Genomic DNA, 20,784 nt, shown 5'->3' with positions numbered 1-20,784 from the left:
GACTCAAAATCCAGAAACTATTTTTAAAAAAACCACACACAAAACACATATCCTCAAGGGGACACCATGTGGAAAGAACCTAAGAATCCCTTGGTTCCTTCCCAGTGGCCACCTTCAGCACCAAGGGACCCGTGGCCCCCGACTCATGTGGGGTGGTCTCTGGGATCTGCTGAGAGCAAACGGGAGCTGCTGTGGGACAGAGCACGCTCACCCCGGGCACAGGGTCCTGACAGGGCGGGAAACTGCAGCTGGTCCTTGAACAACAGGGTCTGAACTGTGCAGGTCCACCTAGAAGTGGATTTTTTTGGTAACTACACTATGGTATATTTTCTCCTCCTTATGACTTCCTTAATAATGTTCACTTTCCTCCAGATTACTGTACAAATACAGCATTTAATACATGCACATATAACACAATATATAATATATATAACGTATTAATTGACTGTTTATGTTATTGGTAAAGCTTCTGGTCAGCAGTGGGCCATCAGTGGTTAAGTGTTCAGGGAGCCAAAAGTTAAATCCAGGCTTTCCATTGTGGGGTTGGGTTGGGGGCGTCAGCAACCCTAACCCCCGTGCTGTTCAAGGGTCAAAACTGTGTATTGACAATCATACTAGAACAGACTCTAGTATTCCTCAATATGCCCAAATGGACTCCTGGCCCTTCTCTGGTTGGGGGAGCAGGGGGCTAGTAGAATTTTTGACAGTCCATTGACATGGCTTAAAAAAATTCCAAAGAATAAGGAGGTGTTGGGTGAGGGGCGCCTGGGTGGCACAGCGGTTGAGCGTCTGCCTTCGGCTCAGGGCGTGATCCCGGCGTTATGGGATCGAGCCCCACATCAGGCTCCTCCACTATGAGCCTGCTTCTTCCTCTCCCACTCCCCCTGCTTGTGTTCCCTCTCTCGCTGGCTGTCTCTATCTCTGTCGAATAAATAAATNCTATCTCTGTCAAATAAATAAATAAATAAAATCTTAAAAAAAAAAAAAAGAATAAGGAGGTGTTGGCTGAAATGTCTCACTCCTACACCTGCCCCCAGACGTCTTTCTTCCACAAATCTGCTTCACACTCGCACCAGTGCAGCGGTGGACGAGATGGAGGAAGGACACTTCAGCCATTCTCTCTGCAGAAGGGCGCTGCAGGTGCCTCCACCGATGCCCCTTGGCGTCCGCATCATCGCCTAACTGGGGGCTCCAGGGAGGAACTACACAAGGTGGCCCCCACACCAGGCCCGGCAGCTGGCACATCAGCACCCATCCCGTCACTAGGGTAAGCAACCTAGTAAACCTTTTAACGTTCCCTCCACCCCCACCAGTTGTCTACAGGCAACGGAAATACCCTCCTCGATCGAGAAGGTTCTTACCCTGACTATGGATTTTGTTTTCTTTTTGATTCTGGGCTTCACTCGCTCAACTGTAGGCAGGGGTGGTAGCTTCTTCAGCTCCTCGAGGACAGCAATAGCAGCATTTTTCTTTGAGATCTTCTTGCTCTTCCCTTCACCTTCCCCCACAAACTCCCCAACTGACACCCGGGTCACAAAGCTCTTCATATGGGGTGGGCCACTCTCCCGGGCAACCTGTTTCAGAGGGAAAGACTGAGTGAAAGCGTGACAGACACTTACTGCCAGCGGCAGGACACACTGCTTAGCACACGACCTCCCAGGAACCGCAGGGAAGAGGGAGGTACGGACAAGACCTGATCAATGGGCAGCGTAAAGGTCAGCAAAAGTAAACAGTGATAATCCTGAATGCTCTTCTTCCCTTATTTCTCAGACTTGTTAATGTTCTTGGGTCTGGTCAGTCCCCCACACAGTTAGCATGGAATAAAGAGGGAAACAAGTTCTGCTCCCACCCTCCTAGCAGAACTGCTCCTGTCTCCCCAGGGTCACAGACTGTCCTGAGTTTGGGTTATCCACAGCAAACGGCAGAAAGGAAGCTGTCCCAGCGAAGTCCAGAAATAATTGCAACACAAAGAGTTCAAGTTTAGTATTTGCTCTGAGCCTCCAGCCAAGCGTGAGCTTATGAAACACTGGTTGCTATGCAGCTATAAGAAAGAATGAGAAATTTCTAAGCACTGACAGTGATTTCCAATACACGCTAAGTTAAAAAAAAAGCAAACTGAAAAAGAGTTTGTACAGTACCCTAACTTTTGTGTTAAAAACAAGATTTATAAGGGGCGCCTGGGTGGCACAGCGGTTAGGCGTCTGCCTTCGGCTCAGGGCGTGATCCCGGCGTTGTGGGATCGAGCCCCACATCAGGCTCCTCTGCTATGAGCCTGCTTCTTCCTCTCCCACTCCCCCTGCTTGTGTCAAATAAATAAATAAAATCTTAAAAAAAAAAAAAGATTTATATATACCCACACATTACACACGTGTATGTTTATATGCTTATTTTTGCAAAAAGAAACACAGGACGGATAAAGCAGAAACGGAGAGAATTAGTTCCCTACAGCATGTGGGAGGGGCTGGGAAGAGCAGGGACAGGATGACACTTCTGAATGTATCTTTTTGTACAGTTTTGACTTTTAGAAGCATTTAGTGTTTTATATATTAAAAATACAGAAAGTCAACAAAGATGGGAGAAAAACACTAAAACTGAACATGAACCGAAACCTAAGTAAAGTTCTTATTGGATCACACAGAAGGAAAATAAAAATTGAACCCAACTTAGTTTAGCTAAGACACTCTTAAAAAGAACAACTAAGAGGACTCACACTACCAAATTTCAAGACTTCCTATAAAGTTATAGCAACGATGTCCTCACGGGATTCTTTAAAGGCAAACAAAGAGATCAATAAATCAGAACAGAATGCAGAAACAGACCTGCACACATTTGGTCTAGTGACTTCTGGCAAACATACCAAAGCATATCAAAAGGCTTTTTTTTTTTAATCAAGTCTTAAAAAAAAAAAAAAAAAGCAACTAGATACCTACGTGGAAGAAAAGCTGAACCAGTCTCAAACTCCACCACAAACAACAGGTAACTGGAGCCAGAACCCAGACCTAAATGTGAAAGCTAAAACTCTTAACGCTCTCAGAAGAACACACAGGAATGGGGCGCCTGGGTGGCTCAGTTGGTTAAGCCACTGTCTTCAGCTCAGGTCATGATCCTGGAGTCCCAGGATCAAGTCCCGCATCAGGCTCCCTGCTGAGCAGGGAATCAGCTTCCCCTCTCTGACCCTCCCCCCTCTTAGGCGCACGCGCGCGCGCGCTCTCTCTCTCTCTCTCTCTCTCTTTCAGACCCGGAGCATGCAGTTGGCAAAGAGCTCTTGAAAACACAAGGTACCAGCCATAGAGAAAACAAAATTGGAGCTCCTCAAAATTAAAAATTGCTCTCGTCAAAAGACAACATGTAGAAAATACAGGGAGTCCACAGAATGGGGGAGAATATTCGCAATATATGTATCTGAGGGTTTATATCCAGAATACTGAAATAACCCCTGTAAGTCAACTACCCAATTAAAAAAAAGACTTGAACAGGTACTTTACCAAACAAGATCTCTAAATGGCCAATAAGCATATGAAAAAATGATCATTTGTCATCAAGGAAATGCAAATTGAAATCACAATGAAATACTGCAATATACACAATACCCCAAAATGGCTAAAAGTAAAACAACTGACAGTATCAAGTGTTGACAAGGATGTGGAACAACTGGTCAGAGTATTAGCTAGTACAATCACTTTGGGAAACAGCTTGACAATTTTTTTTTAAAGGTTTTATTTATTTGAGAGAGAGCGAGAGTGCGCAAGCACACACGCATGTGCAGCGGGGAGAAGCAGAGGGAGACGCAGACTCCCCACTAAGCAGGGAGCCTGATGTGGGACTTGATCCCACAACCCTGATCATGACCTGAGCCGAAGGCAGACGCTTAACTGACTGAGCCACTCAGGCACCCCCAGCTTGACAATTTTTATTAAGCACCTACCCCTGACTTGGCAATTCTGGGTACATGTGTAACACAAGAAGCCTTAGCAGCTTTATTCATAAAAGTTTCCAAAGTGGAAACAACTCACATGTCCATCAACAGGACAATGGATAAAGCACAGCTTCCCCTTCATCCCATAACGCTGGGATCACGCCCTGAGCCTAAGGCAGACGCTCAACGACTGCGCCACCCAGGCACCCCAGATAAATAAAATCTTAAAAAAAAAAAAAAAAAAAAAAAGACCGGAACTACCGCTCGGGACAACATGGACACCTCAACAGCGGCGTGACGTTGAGTTCAAGCAGCCGGACTAAAGGCCATAAACTCTAATTCCATTTCTGTAACATCCTGAAAAGAGAAAAATCGTAGGGATGGAAATCTTGGATCAGTGGTTGCCTGAGGCTGAGGATGGAGGAAAAGGACTGGCTGCAAAGGGCCTCAGGGTAACTTTATGGGGTTAGAGAAGTTTTAGGTCTTAACTGCAGTGGTGGTTCCACAACTGTATACATTCATCAAAACATCAAATCACAGACCTGGATAGGGTGGATTTTACTTTATATAAGTTATGCCTCAAAAAAAACTACCCCCCCTTCCAAAACCACCCCCACAGGGGAATATCAAAGGACACAGGAGCCAGCTGCATGGCGATCTGAATATCAAAATGAATGACAGTAAAAATGAACCATGGCTCTTTTTCTTTCTTTCTTTCTTTCTTTCTTTTTTTTTTTTTATGTAAGCTCTACACCTAATATGGGGCTTGAACTCATGACCCCAGGATCAAGAGTTGCACTGCTCCACCGACTACGCCAGCCAGGCGCCCCCCTAGTAACTGAAGGAACACTTGGAATAAAAAAGCAGCTGTGGACCTATGCTAAATAAAAATCTGTGTCCGGAGGTGGGGTGTTTCCTGGGGAGTGTCAGCTCGGGAAGGCAGAAAACCCACCATGGCAGTAACTGATGCTGGGAAGAAACATCAGTGACTAGGAGAATCACTGCGGAAATCTCTTAGGGCATAACCTTCACCCATCTCCGTGCAGGATATGGATTCATTGCAAAGAGAAAGAAAGTCTCCTTAAGGTGAAGCTGGTGTAAACCAAGGAAACAAAGGTCACAGCCACGGGGAAAATGGCCTCGTGAGGCTCAGAAGAGCCACCACCACTTCTGTGGTGTCCTGAGGGGAAAATGCATGAACTGAAACTAATCATGAGGAAACAATCAGACCAAACTGAGGGCCATTCTACAAAGTACCTTTTAAAAAATGTCAAGAGGCTGCGAACTGTTAACAGACAAAAGGAGAGCGGCTTCTGCAGGTGTGACCCTGTGCTGCCGCCAGAATGATACACACCAGAAAGGACAGCGGAGGGCCGGACGGCAAAATGTGAATACAGGCTGTACGTTACATAAGAATTGGTGATGCACAGTCTCCTGTATTTGATCATTAGACTGTGCCTATTTAAGATCATGTCCTGTCCTTAAAGGATACATGCTGAAATATTAGGAATACTGACACTTGCCACTTACTCTCAAATGACCAAGCAAGAGTAAGAAGGGACAGAAAATAATACGTACATTCACAGAGAAAAAAAGCAAATGTAAAATGTTAATCACTAAGTACATCCCACTGAAGGAGAAATTCATGTCCCATTCTTCCAACTTTTCCATAGGTTTTAAATTTTTCAAAATAAAATATTCAAAAAATGGCTAGAAAAACCAAATGAGCCCCAGAACAGCGGTGCTGTGCTCCCCAGGTGAGAACCTGCAGCCCCTCGGAGAGCGGCCTTCACTGCCTCCCAGAGGAAGAGGTCGGCTGGGAGGGCCCAGCTGACTCGGGCCCCCGCACACGGACTGCGGGGCTCCCAGGTGCCCCTCGCACACCACCTCCCACCCTGACAGCCTGGTTTCCCAAACACTCAGCCCCACCAGCCTCTCGGAGATGATTCCATCATCTACTCACATCAAGAGCCCACCGATCTAAACGTGGAGGCCCACCCACGATGGATTTAGTGCAAGGTCACAACTGCCTCCCAGTGACTTTATCAATCCGCACCATCACACTTTTTAACTAAAACTATGTATTTTATCTGGGGCGCCTGGGTGGCACAGCGGTTAAGCGTCTGCCTTCGGCTCAGGGCGTGATCCCGGCGTTATGGGATCGAGCCCCACATCAGGCTCCTCTGCTATGAGCCTGCTTCTTCCACTCCCACTCCTCCTGCTTGTGTTCCCTCTCTCGCTGGCTGTCTCTATCTCTGTCAAATAAATCAAATAAATAAAATCTTTAAAAAAAAAAAAAAACTATGTATTTTATCAAGTCAAGCTATATACATTTTTTTCAGAAGAACCATAGGAAAGGCTCCTGCCTTCTCCTATTAAACACTTCTAACCCAGATTTCTATGTGACCGATTTTACTATAAAAAACTCAGTAAAAAAAATAACTGTTCCATTCACTTATTCAACAAACATTTCCTGAGCATCCAGTATGTGCCAGGTGATCTTCCAGGTGCAAGAGACAGAACTGTGGGGGAAAAAATGAAAGCCCTTGTCCCAGCTAATAATGGAAGTAACAGGACCCTTTGACAGATGAGCTATTTAACATAAGTACTCACATTAACTCAACGCCCCCACCAACTCAGAACTGGAATGTCTTAAATGATTAGCTTAAAGATATTCACCCACCAGAGGGCACTCCCAAAACTTCCTTCAGGTGACCAGCTATGTGTTACATATTCCTGAACACAAGCTTGAAACCTAAATCTGAAATCTAAACAAAGTGGAAGTGGGACCGAAGCAATCTGGTCCCCAAATCCCACAGAGCAAAAACAAAATGGCATTCCTTCACTAAGGTTCCAGAAAGCTCTGTGACTCTCAGGCAGGGCAACAACTAGTAGGAACAGGTGGCAAGCTGCACAGCGATCAAGGACCCTGGCACCAGCAGTCACACCTCTGTAACCCTGAGGTGACACAGGAAACCAGGCAGCTTCCACTCCCACAATCTTGGCATCCCTCTAATCTCTAAAAATCCATTTTCATGCCCTACCACTCCCTCAGCACAAGGAGAAAAGGAGGACTTCTTCCCTTTCCTGCAACCAGTACCCAGGAAGACCTTGTGGCTTTTCAGAGAGCAGCTCCCTAGTTCCCACCCAGCAACTAGCCCTAACTGTCATTCCGTATGTCTCCTGTCTCATCGCCTCCCTCCCCAAATCCCAAGAGAGGGAGAAGGGCTAGAAGGGATGTAGAGCCAAGTGAGAAGATACAGCCCTAGTCTGTCCAGGGCTCTGCCCTCTGGGAGGAGGGGACAGTATAAACCTGGTCCTGCCTGCCAGGGTGGGACAGGGATGCTGTGGGGGGATGCAGGGTGGCCCCATGATGCAAGTGTAACTTCCCAGCCCACCTGTGCCCCATGGCAGGCAGGGAAGCAGAGCTGGCCACAGGTCAGAAATCATCAGCACACAGCTGATGGACTAAGGACTGAACTCAGGAGTCAGCTTAGGGCGCTAGCACATTAAGAAGGGAAGGCATACATTTTATAAAGGTCAGACATGAAGTTTGGGGATCACTTGTAACTGCAAAAATGCTACAAAATTACAGTGTTTTACAGGATAATAAGCTTCAGGGGGACTTTTTAACCGACTGAGCCATCCAGGTGCCCCACAGGGGGACTTTTTATTTATTTTTATTTTTTTTATAAGATTTTATTTGACAGAGAGAGGCAGTGAGAGGGAACACCAGCAGGGGGAGTGGGAGAGGGAGAGGCAGGCTTCCCACTGAGCAGGGAGCCCGATGCAGGGCTTGATCCTGGGATCATGACCTAAGCTGAAGGCAGACACTTACCAACTGAACCACCCAGGTGCCCCATAAGGGGGAATTTTAAAAAAAGAAAACAGGCCAAAAGAAATTTATGGACCACTTAAAATTGTTTTAAGGGGCACCTGGGTGGCTCAGTCGTTAAGCGTCTGCCTTTGGCTCAGGGCGTGATCCCGGCATTCTGGGATGGAGCCCCACATCAGGCTCCTCTGCTGTGAGCCTGCCTCTTCCTCTCCCACTCCCCCTGCTTGTGTTCCCTCTCTCGCTGGCTGTCTCTATCTCTGTCAAATAAATAAATAAAAATCTTTTAAAAAAAATAATAAAAAAATAAAATTGTTTTAAGCAAATGCCCCACCTCAAATTACATTTGCCTAAGTAACGCAGTAGAAGCGTAAAGCATTCTGAAAGACTAAATAGTCTTTACAACTCTGAAGTTCTGGGGCGCCTCGGGGGGCACAGTCCATTAGGCGTCTGACTTCGTTCTTTTGTCTTTTGGTCTCTTTATTTATTTGAGACAGAGAGAGAGAGAGAGAGAGATTAAGAGCACGAGTGGGGGGCAGAGCAGCAGAGGGAGAGGGAGCAGCAGACTCCCCGCTGAGCATGGAGACCAATGTGGAGCTCGATGCTAGGATCCCCGGATCAGGACCTAAGCCAAAGGCAGAAGCTTAACCAACTGAGCCACCCAGGCACCCCTAGGCATTCCACTCTTGATTTCGGCTCAGGTCATGACCTCCGGGCCATGAGATCCAGCTACAAGATTCTCTCCCTCTCTCCTCCCTCTGCCCTTCCCCACTCTCACCACACTCTCTCAAAAAAAAAACAAAAAAAAAAACAAAAAATCACCTCTGAAAGACCAAAGAATTGATAAAGAAATCTGCACTGTATAGTAAAACACAATCTTGCATAACCAAGTACAGAAACCAAAAGGATTTGCAAAGAATTCTTCAGGTGTCAGACCATTACGGGAAACTTATTAACCTCCCTCACCTGCCCTGTCTATCTGGACTCACTGGGTCTTTGAAGGAAACATGCACAAAATGTACTTCATTTTCCATTTGAATAACAACCCATTAGTTATGGTTTTTAAGACCATAAAGTCTCCAACAACAAATGAAGTTATCAGAGAGGTGACTTACAGGGCAAATGCGGGACAAGGACGACACTAATGTCCTTTTCACTCCACTGTACCATTCCTAAGGACTGTTAAGGAGATTAATGTTTTGGGAGTCACAGAGTCTTTTGAGAGTCTTATGAAAACAATGGACCCTCTTTCCAGAAAAATCATGAGAACACAAACACAATCTTCTTCAAAACCATTCTGGGAGGCTCACAGACCTACCAAGGCCATCCATGGACTGTCTGGAGGGGCATGGGGGCCCCTAAATTAGGAGCCCCAAAGAAGAGAATCGCTATTGCTTTGCTAAATATTAAGTCTGAGTCTTAGACCTGAAGGTTCACAGGTTTGTGATGATAATTCCAATGTCATTTAGGAAAAAACTCATTACAATGACGAATGCCAGCAGTATTTCACAGAGTCCCACATGTAAAGCAAGCTTACCTCAAAATTCACAGGCAAGTTTCGTTTAAGTGCAATCTCAAACACTTGACTTATTTCTGACTTATTGAGATTTTCTTCTTCTGATTCTCTTCCATTCACCTGAAGAAAGAGTAATTGTTCAGTACTTAACGCTTATGAAAAACTGTCAACATCCCAGCTGCGATAAACCGATAAACCGTAAGCACTGAACCTTGGCCTCATGGAGTGAGCACTACCCAGGGAGCAAGAAAACCGGTGTGCCACGTGGCAGTGAATGACAAGGTTAAAAAAAAAAAAAAGTATTATTTTACACTTGGGTCAGCTTGTACCTCGTAAATCCACCATAAACAACCCCACACCTACCCCACACCTAACAGACTTGGGTATCTGAACCCGGCTCAACATGACGCAACCACACGCCCACAGCTGCTCGGGAGGAGTGACTGACTCCTAAAGCCTTCCTTGAGGACCGGCAAGCCACATTTTGGAGAAAGTCAGTACAGACAGCTCTGTGTGGGACGTAGCAAGTTCACAGAAGTCTCTCCATCTAGGTATGCAGGTTTCTCATTTGGACATAAAGTCCCTGGAAACCCACTTTTAAAAAAAAAAGGATGTAATGGAACAAATTATGAAATTGTGTACAAAATCTTGTCCTTACTGCTGTTGGCAAAAATTCAAGTGCAGACTAATCAAGTCTGCTCAATAAAGGCTGAGACTCTATCTTTATAACAAGGTTCATTTACAGTCCTCCAGCCACCGCTGGGATTAGGGAGGGCAGAGATCTCCTCTGAGCGAGCTGATAACGTGGACTTCTAGCCGCTGCAGTGATAATGAGAATCCAGATAAGCTCAGTAATAGCAATGCACCCCTCCCTGCAAATCGTGGCAAAAGAGCTGCATTTCTTTTCATATTATTGGACTCTTATCAAAGAATCTGTAAAATCCTATTTCCAAGACTAGAATTTCCTGACGAGAACCCACAGCTAAAATCGCTGAATAGGCAAAATGCAGGACTAGCCAGGATTTTATCGATTGTGCATTTCTACACATTCACCAGATAGATCTTACACCTCCGTGGATCAGTATCTCATACTATAGTGAAAAAAAATAAAACCCTTAAATTAAAAATATTAATACCATCAAGAATATAATCTTATACCAGTAACTTCATCCCAGACACACACTACACTTCTCTCTCCTGCCGCGGTGGCAGCGCTCTCTCTCCAGTCAGGTTTCACTTCACTCTCTGCCTCGTCAGAACTGTTTGCATAGCATTTCTGGTGGCTTTATTAACTTAAAAATACTTTTATTCTTGTTTAAATCCTAAGCAGAAAGAGGGCCTGAGTGAATCTTTAAGGCCAGAAATCTTCAAGCAAGATGCCTTAGAGCTCTGTGGAGGTTTGGTTTGAAATATATTTTTAAACAAGTTTTAAACTTCAAACAAACAAACAACCACCCTGTATTTTAGCATGTTCAACAAATGGTGCTTAGAAAAACAAATTTCCACATGCAAACAACAAAAAGAAAACCCACCTTATATTATATAAAATAATTATCTCAAAATGGATCAAACGCTTAAACATAACGGCTAAAATCATAAAACTCTCAGAAGAAAATATCAGGAAAAAGCTTCATGACGCTGGGTGTGGCAGTGACTTCTCAGATAGGAGACGGAAAACAGGCAAAAGAAAAAGCCAATAAACTGGACTGCATCAAAATTAAACACTTCTGTGCATCAAAAGATGCTCTCAAGAAAGTAAAGACGACCCACAGATAGGAGAAAGTACATGCAGATCATAGATCTGATGAAGAATTAATATCCAGAATATATAAACAACTCAGCAACAAACAACCCAATTTAAAAATGGGAAAAGGACTTGAAGAGACATTTTCTGAAGAAGGCCAATGAGTATATGAGCTCAGCATCACTCATCATTCGGGAAATGCAAGTCCAAACCACTGAGACACCACTTCGCACCCCTTTAAGAATGGCCACAGAAAGCAGCAAGTGTTAGCGAGGACGTGGAGCAGTGGGAACCCCAGGGCATTCCTGGTGGGAATATAAAATAGCCCAGCTTCTGTGCAAAACAGTGTGGTGATTCCTCAAAAAGTTAAACATAGATTTACAGGATGATCCAGCAATGACACCAGGAGATATGTACTCGAAAGAACTAAAAGTAGGGACTCAAACAGATACTTGGACACCTACGCTTACAGCACCATTATTCACAGCTGCCAAAAAGTGAAAACAACCCAAACATCCACCAACAGATGAATGGATACACAAAACGTGAAACGGTCACACAGTGGAGCATCACTCAGGCTTAAAAAGAAAGGAAATGCTGACCCATGCTACAACATGGATGGACCTTGAAAATATGATAAATGAAATAAGCCCAACAAGAAAAGATGAATGTCGGGGCGCCTGGGTGGCACAGCGGTTAAGCGTCTGCCTTCGGCTCAGGGCGTGATCCCGGTGTTATGGGATCGAGCCCCACGTCGGGCTCCTCTGCTGTGAGCCTGCTTCTTCCTCTCCCACTCCCCCTGCTTTGTGTTCCCTCTCTCGCTGGCTGTCTCTATCTCTGTCAAATAAATAAATAAAATCTTTAAAAAAAAAAAAAGAAAAGATGAATGTCCACTTATATTAGGTATCTAGAATGGGCAAATGTATAGAGACGGAAGCAGAACAGATATTCCCGGGGGGCAGGGGGTTGGAAATGGGGGGAAGTTATTGTTTAATGTGCAGTTTCAAAGTGAGATGATAAAAAAGTTCCAGAAATGGACAGTAGTGATAGCTGCACAACACTGAGAATATATTCAATGCTGCAGAACTGTGCACTTCAAAAATGGTTATAATGGTAACCTTTATGTTGTTTATCTTTAAAAAGCAACTTAAAAAAGTATGTTTCGTACCAAATAATAACATACTAGAGACCGTCAACGCATTAAACTTATGCTAACAGGTTAACTCATTTTTGTGCACAATTAAGGTTTCTGATAACTGTTTATATGAAAGATATCCAGAGGCTTCTTAAGTAGATGAGCTGTTAAAACAAAGGCTCCACTCTGATGCTAACGTTCATGCAACCAGAACAAGATTTAGAAATAAACTGGGTGCAGCGGCTAAAATAAGACTTCAGCTGCCATGCATATACTCCAATTTTCAAATCTGTTGTTCATTTTACCAGCCCAATTAGTTTTAACTTCTAATTATGACCTATATCAAACATTCAGAAAAGTACAGAAAGATAACGTAACAGGCAACTGAGCTGGATTTAACAAATGCCCAACATTAAGAACTACTGACATGAAATTATTATTTTTTTTTTTTTTAAGGAAAACAACAAAGTTCTTCTCACTCTCCTTTCCATGGCAGGCTTAACCATGATTTTAACATGGGAATGTATCTTTCTCAGCCTTGTTTTTTTAGTGGACGAAAATAATATATGGTATAATTTTGTTTTGAAAATTCACATAAATCATTTTTGGTGATTGCCTTCACAAATACTATAAAATTCAAACTTAGACGTTTATACTAATCAAATACGCTACCTTCCTATTTTACATATTGAGCTTCCACGTAAGTCTGATGGAAAACCACCACCTACTGCAAAAATAGAACCTGTAAGCCAGTGTTTCTTAGCCAAAGCAGCAGCAGGCTCACCTGGGAGCTTTGCAAGGACAGATGCTTATTTTTTTAAAAAGACTCCAGCTGATTTTACAAGCAGAGTGGAGATTCACTGCTCTAAGCCATTGTTTCTCAAGGCATTTCAATGCGGACAAAGCAGTCAGTAAAATAAAAATGCAAAACGGGAAACAAAGATACATTTACTTGGAAGTGAGATTATGTTGCTCTTTTACATAAATAATTTTGATATTATCTGGAGCAAACAAAATGTTGCAATGAGAAAGCAGCAAAATGAGTCAAAAACAAATCCACAAATACCATTCCCAGTAAGATGGGGAAAGTGTAGTGGAGCCTTAGTCTTACATTCATGAAGTGGGACTTACTTAACATCAATTCCATAGTATATGGTTGAGCAATAAAATCTAGGCAACATTAAGAAAAGAAAAAAACACTCTGAACCATGCTTAACCCTCAGCATGTCAGAAAAAAATAGTCATCTCACCATTCACTATCTGGCTCCAACAGACTATTTTTCTATATTTAGTCATTTTACAAATAACATACAGAATAAAAGGACAACAAGAATCTTTTCCTTAGAGATTTTAACAAGAAATTAAAACAGCGGGGCACCTGGGTGGCTCAGTCGGTTAGGCGTCTGACTCTTGAGTTTGGCTCAGGTCCTAATCTCAGGGTCAAGGAATGGAGGCCCACGTTGGGCTTCTCACTGGGTGGGGAGTCTGCTTGAGATTCTCTCTCTCCCTCTGCCCTCCCCCCCACCCCCACTTGCTCTCTCCAAAATAAATAAATCTAAAAAAAAGAAAGAAAGAAATTAAAAGAGCAAATCCAAGTTTTCATTCCAGGTTTGTAGCCTGGAAGGCATCTATGTACCCGAACGGGCTCGGTCCTGTAAACGCACCTAACTGCTCATCGGCTGGCACGTCTGAACCTAGAGCACAGACCACCTGTAGCAGCGCTATTTTTCAAATCCAACCCGTGGGTTCCAGCTTTTCGTGACTTCTGATTCTTCTGGTACCGCTATCGTCAGAACATGCTACTCGTAAAACTGACTCATAACTGTATTGAAGGGAGAGCAGCCATCTCCTTTGCTCCCTAGCTACAGAATGCTTTCATTTCTAGATCAGTCAACCCCCAAGAAGGATTGAATGCGTTTTTTCCTTGATTTATCATCTATATCCTCCCAATGACCTTTGTACCCACATCTCCTTTTTCATTTGTCCACTTATTTTGTGGACCATAAGCGGTGAGAAATAAATTCTGGCAGCCGAACATCATAGAAATTGAAAAGAATGTTGTCACACACACTTTTTCAAAAATCAAAACAGGATGTTCCAGGTTCTTGTCACAAAATAATGTGTGACGAAGTCCTTCCTGTTGAATGGCCAGAAGAGAATACACATTTGCTTTTCATACACCACAGAAATATGCTGTTCACTCGTCAATTCTTGAGTTTGGGAGAGCTTATCTAAGATACCGTCTGAGGGCTCACAGTCTGAGATTCACTTAAACTCTCAATCCCACCATCACCACTGGAGTCTAGGGCACTGCCATCCTTCTGCTTTCATCTTCTCACTTGCCTAATAACGGGAAGGTCTTCCTCTGTCAACTTTCTTTTTTTTGCCATTAGAGGCAAAGAAAAATTCTAACTTCCCACCTGAGTTCAAGGAAAGCTAAGAGCACAGGAAAAAGATGGTGTCTCCAGTTTTCTGCATCTTCTCGGAAGGAGGACGCACTGCAGCGGGCAGCGTGGCAAGCCCAGCAGAGGACGATGAGATGGTGAGTTACTCCGCTACCGTAGCAGCCACCCTGGGATCGCACCGTAATTCCATGTCCTTTTATCTGAGCCTTGCTCAGCGTGTTTAGGAAGGGAAGACAAAGAGTGCTGAAATGACATGCAGGATGACGAACAGCAGAAGGTCTCAAGACAAAGGAAAATTCAGATTCCCTAAGGTGAAGATTTACAAAAGGGTTCAGAGGACCTGCGTGATCAGTGTAAGACAGAATGAGCTTTATTCTATTTTAAAAGGTAAGTATGTTTTCGCTTTGTTCTTTGTAAGATCTCCAGAAAAGAATATAAGTCACGTGGTATCACTCCTTACAGAGCTTGAAAAAGCAGCTCAAAAATGAAAATCAGGTCCAACGGACCCGGACAGAATAATGAAAATCAAGGTCTCCACTTTTAGTTTAAGCCCCATCCCTGGCCCACGTGAAGATCAGACTCAAGACCAAAAGAGCTGCATGTATTTATTTTTACACAAGTAGTATTAAAAAAACCCTTCAAACAATACAATTTTTTTAAAAAAGTCTGTCTCCTACCACTACCACCAAGAGAAAACTATTTTTAAAGCTCGATACAGCCTTCAAGACAGAAAATGTGCAACCAAACACATATATGCATACATACCTACACACAGTTGGCACTTTTATTTACTTACACACAAACAGGATCACACGATCTACAAAATTACAGCTCTGGTTCTCGACCCCCCCCAGCCCATTCGTTATGGGTCTGCTTTCCTGCCCGTGTATACAGATCTAACACACCCTGGGCCTCCCTCAAATGGAACTATTTATTTAACCACTTCCCTACTAGTGGACATTAAAAGCTAGCTCCTGTTTTATCTATTACAAATACTGTAGTTATCAGCCATCTTGCTCCTAGCAGCTCAGACACTGAATAAGTCATTCTTTATTACCACAAACCTTAGATTTAAAAACAAAAACAAAAGGCACGTTCCCAACGCAGGCCCTTGAACAAGCTGCTCCCGCTCTTCTGCTTCTGTCTGGTCTCTGCTTCAATGCCACTTCCTCAGAAAGGACTTCTCCGAATGCATCACCATCACTCCAATCTAAAGGGGACCATCTGGGGCGCCTGGGTGGCACAGTCAGTTAAGTGTCCGATTCCTGGATTCGGCTCAGGTCATGACCTCAGGGTCACGGGATCAAGCCCCACACTGGGCTCAACACTCAGCATGGAGTCCACTTGAGATGCTCCCCCCCCCGCTCCTCCTGCACATGCTCTCTCTCTCTCAAATACTAAATAAGTAAGACATCTGACGCTCTCATAATACTTGCTCTGCCCACCCTAGCATTCGCTGCACTCTGATGATTCTAATGCCAACGTCTGTCAGCTGTTCAATGAAACCCCACCAGGGAAGGGACAGGGCTGTGGTTTTTCCTCAGGGCCTACCACGGTGCCTATCATCAAGGCACCAGACTATAACTGCCTTGTAGGCAGAAATTGCTGTCTTTATTGGCCATGTTCTAGAGAAGGCGAACTGATCCACCACACAATCACATGCTCCACGAATGGTCAAAAGCAAAATGAACAGTTTCTTTAAAATTCTAATTTCTAATCCTGGCAGGCCAGGGGCAAACACACCACTCACACCCTGTTGGCAGAGGTCTAAAATGGTACCAACTTTCTAGTGGAGAACTTGGCCACATACACTGCCATGCAATTCCACTCCATTTCTGTGGCTCATAAAACAGTCATAGACATGCACAAAGATTTAACTACTAAAATGTTCTTCGCTACCTATTTTCTAAAAGGAAACACAGTAAACAACCCAAATAACTAAGGCTCTGTTGAAAAAATAAACTATTTCCTACAACGAAACACTCTGTAGCCATTAAAAAGTGCTTAGATGCCAGCTGAATTTGAGTCCTCCAAGGAATTATAAGTAAATGGCATGACAATGTATTCATGATAAGCAGTTCTGTGAAAAAAAGCGGTTACCATATGATATCACTCCACCACTTTTGTTAAATAGACAGGTGCATGTATTTATACACTGACATCCACCAAAACATTTAATTTTTAAATTTTTATAGTTTGCATGCATTAACTGTAAGTAAAAAAAACTAAAGATGCCTTCTAAAAATGTCTCTCTTGGGGCACCTGGGGTTGCAACTCTTGATTTCAGCTCAGGTCATGATCTCAGGGTCCTGAGATCAAGCCCCACGTTGGGCTCTGCACTGGGTGTGAAGCCTGCTTGGGGTTCTCTCTCTCCCTTTCCCTCTGCCCCTCCCCACTCACTTGCACACTCTCTTAAAATGAATTAGTTAATTAAAATAAAAAATAAAAATGTCTCTCTTTGCGTCCTACTACCCACCTACCCAGGAGGTCTGGTAAATCGGAGGGCAGCTCACTGAGGCAGGAGGCTAAGCGTTTCATTTATTATCTCAAAGAAAGTCTTTCCCAACTCAATGATTTTTGTTTCTGCAGCAATGGTTAAGCCAGTCTCTGAGCCATTTCTGAAGGGCACGGTCTCTACTTCAAACCATACAGAACCAGAACAGGGGCACAAGGAGATTTAACAGTACTCTCAGCAAAGCTCTGAATAGCTGGCAGATAAGCCCACGAAACTCAGCTCAGCACAGTGCGTCCACTCCAGCCTCTGCCCTCAGGCTAGAGCCAACCACGCTGCTCCAAGGCCATGGGGTCAGACTGCAGACACCAATAGGCACCTTCCCTTTTCAACAATATGAGGAGTACTTCCAAGCAGGATTCAAGGTGGGGCAGCTGCCTGAGGGGGAAGCACTGATAATACCTAGGACCGGGGTTTCCAAAGCCTGAGCCAGCTTTAGAGCTACTCCAAGAGCACATTTAAAAAGAGAAAAAAAGAAAAAGAAAGCAAAAGACAGACTTCTATTAGAATCGTGTGGGTTGGACCAAGGAATTTTTTTTTAAACTTCTCAAATGGTTCTTAAGCAGACAGCCCACATACCAGTGTTCAGCGATCGTTTAACAACTGCTGGCTACAAAAAACTGAGAAATAACTACCCCATCTGACTCCAATTACATTAGCACCAAAGTGAAGTCAAAAAATGAAAAGCCTCCAAAATGACTCAGATTACACTACCTCCTGCCTCTAACAAATCTCACCAGCGAGAAGCGCATCCCTTCAACTTCATGAAATCCCCCTCTTCTAAATTACAGTCCCTTCTTTTATTTGGTCCTCAGTGGACCCTGGAAACAGATCATCTCTATTTTAAAATGTGTGATTACACTGGAAAATGGAAACATACCATCACGAAAAACAGTCACTGACTTCCTGAGACCAAGGCTCCTATTTAGTCACTAGGAGTTAAAAACCTATTCCTACCGTGAGATTTTTAAAACCTGGCCCCCAAATTATTTCACACTCTTCTTATCCAGAAGTGGGGTTCTTAACATTGTCACTGTACTAAAAGCAACTGAACTGTACACTTAAAACGGTTAAAATGAATTTATGTTGTGTGAATTTTACCTATTAATAAAAAGGGAGGTTCTGTATTTCCTTCTTTTGAATCTGGGCTCTGTGCCTGCTTGTCCTGTAGAACACAGCAGAAGCAATGCTGTGGGGCTTTCTGGGCCTAGCCCTTAAGAAACTGAAAGCTGCTTCCTTTCCTGTCTTCTAGGATACTCACTCTTGGAACCCAGCACCCTACCGTGAGGACGGGGAAGCAGCCTCTGCATGGGTTAGCTAAAAGGAACAGAGGTGCTCGGGCCAGAGCCCCTGCCAAGCCCTCGGCTGACAGCCAGCACCAACTCATAGGCATGTGAGGGAGCCATCTTGAAAGTTGGATGCTCTGGCTCCCGCGGAACACCTTAGCCAAAGCTCTGTGGAGCAGAGACCACCTCCCATGCTGAGTCCTACCTAAACTGCAGGTGTGTGAGCAAAATAAATGCCTAGAGCTGGTTAAGCCACTAGGTTTTGTAATGGTTTGTGACGCAATAGGTAACTGGCACTTTGATGTAACAAAGAGTAGCTGGTCAAAAATGGCTTCAGAACATTCTCTAAGTTGGTACCATAAATCGCAGTAGATTTTAACAAGCATAATCTTTTGCACCGAAGAATTCATCCATGCATGTGCTTCACAATTCAACTGAGTCACAATCTTCCTACCATGTTCACTCAAAGCTATACCACAGAGGAAAAAAGAAGGCATCCTTCTTGCTAAAATTTAAGGAGGCCAGAAAGCTACAGAGCACAAAATCATGTAAGCTACCAAATAACAAACATTATGGACAGCTCTCAATGCATCGTCTCAGAAAAAGCCCCCGAGAGGATGCCTCTCCGCACCCACCTGCTCGCCCGGCCGCCTCCCCTCCGGCCTCTCAGGCAGGGGCTCGCTCTGCAGGGTCCGCAAGGCTTTCGCAGCGGCGTCATGTTTAGCGGCCTGTCTCGTCTTGCCTTTCCCATTAAATTGCTGTCCTCCCACTGAAAGCTCAACTTGATAAAGTAAAGGTGGTACTGGAAATGGGTAAAAGTACCTGAAAAGTAAAAAGGGGGTTAGCAGAGTTATAATCTCAGATCGGTAAGCCACCTGTACATTCTCTGGCAAATTCTGGGTCTTTCCTTCATCATGGGTCCTAAAACACATCAGGGTTTCCTTGCCAATAAGGACTCCTCATCAATATACACGGAGATTTCGTAGGCTTATGCTGGATTAGAACTGGCACACAGCATGAGCAAATACTGTTTAGTTAGTTAGCAACCTTATGTTCCACAGAAAGGACTAGCTTACAGATTACATGAGTTCAGTTTATAATACTAACGCGAATTTATAAAATCTAAAATGAATTAGGCTTTGGCTGAGGTAGAAAACTTAATCTTGTTCCACTTTCTTGTATCTGAGAGTCACACTTGCCTGTCTCCAGAAAAGGCTGGGGATTTTTTGACAAAAGTTTTTTTTTTTTTCGTTTTCTGGTTTGTTTGTTTTTTTAGAAAGGCTCCTCATTTCTGGAAATCTCAACAAGCCTACAGCCTGACAGAGCCTGGCTTCTTACATTTCAGAGCTTGTATTTTTTAAATGGCTCTGCCTCCATCCAAGTCAGGCAGGGAAAGGAAGACTTCCATTCCAACCATCAGTCTATCCACTAATGCCTCAGGACTGCCAACAGGAGGTTTTTAATACAAGATGTTTTCGGGTTTCAATTAGTATTTTACTGCATCTGTACTCCAAGGCTATTACAAAGCACATAATTTCAAAGTAAAAAAGTACCCAATAAGCAATAATTAACAAATCTAGGGGTGTCTGTGTGGCTCAGTCAGTTGGGCCTCTGCCTTCTGCTCAGGTCACAGTCTCGGGGTCCTGGGATCGAGCCCTGAGTCAGGCTCCGTGCTCAGCGGGAAGTATGCTTCTCCTCTCTCTGCCCCTTCCCCCGCTCATGCCCTCTCTCTCTCAAATAAATAAATAAAATCTTAAAAAAAAACAAAGAAAAAAAGGAAAAAAACCACCAATCTATGGATGCTGAGAATCTTGGTGTTGTGGGAATCACGCTCAAATATGACTCAGTTACACAAAGCAGTTAGAAAGGCTATTTCTCCGGGTACAGCCACAGTGCCAGTGAGGAATATGCTCAGGCCCTGCTAATGACAGGAGCTACAGGAGTACCAAGACACACTTCCAGAAGTACCAGCACAAGTAAGACTGACTGCAACAGCTGGCAAGCCTAAAGATGACCGAATCATTACGTGCTCCTCAATCTACACATTTTATTCTTCCATGTCAAAAATGAGATATATTTTCACCTGTATTTAAAACAGACACATACCTTGGGGGATAAGCACCTCCTCTCATATTGTAGTTGTAGGTGGACTGCATCCGAGAGTAAGGGTCGACAGGCTTATACATTGGTTTTTTTCCAAGTTTCATGCACAGTGCATTTAGCTCTACAGTAGGGGTTATGCTCTCTGCAACACAGAATCAACACAGAGAACTGGTTGTTTTCTGAGAATGACAGTTAACTAAAATCAGAAAGACTAACATGCTTTCTACTAACTGGATTCATAATGCATTTCATGAAAGAACCTAAGTACTTCACTGCTAGACATCAGGTCGGGAAATCCAAGAGTCTGCTGTGATTTCTAGATATTAATTCACAGT

General features: G+C 43.8%; 1 protein-coding gene across 9 annotated transcripts in view; it reads right to left on the bottom strand.

The window, feature by feature from the left end:
- Positions 1-20,784, bottom strand: part of STAU1 (staufen double-stranded RNA binding protein 1) — a 52,794-nt gene that overhangs the window by 8,302 nt on the left and 23,708 nt on the right. For 8 of the 9 annotated variants that reach the window (XM_011225193.3, XM_034640910.1, XM_019799760.2 and 5 more), the window contains 4 exons: positions 20,453-20,591; positions 18,982-19,168; positions 9,286-9,384; positions 1,362-1,592 (listed from right to left, as the gene is read on the bottom strand). In XM_011225193.3, coding sequence (XP_011223495.2) covers positions 1,362-1,592; positions 9,286-9,384; positions 18,982-19,168; positions 20,453-20,553 — 618 coding nt within the window. In that variant the 5' untranslated portion in view covers positions 20,554-20,591. The remainder of the gene's footprint in view (positions 1-1,361; positions 1,593-9,285; positions 9,385-18,981; positions 19,169-20,452; positions 20,592-20,784) is intronic. The other variant, XM_034640911.1, reaches the window with a different exon arrangement.

This window comes from Ailuropoda melanoleuca, chromosome 13 (genome assembly GCF_002007445.2).
Source record: "Ailuropoda melanoleuca isolate Jingjing chromosome 13, ASM200744v2, whole genome shotgun sequence".
Classification (NCBI taxonomy): domain Eukaryota; kingdom Metazoa; phylum Chordata; class Mammalia; order Carnivora; family Ursidae; genus Ailuropoda; species Ailuropoda melanoleuca.
Note: the sequence above shows the minus strand (reverse complement) of the source record. Positions and strands in the feature narration are given on the sequence as shown.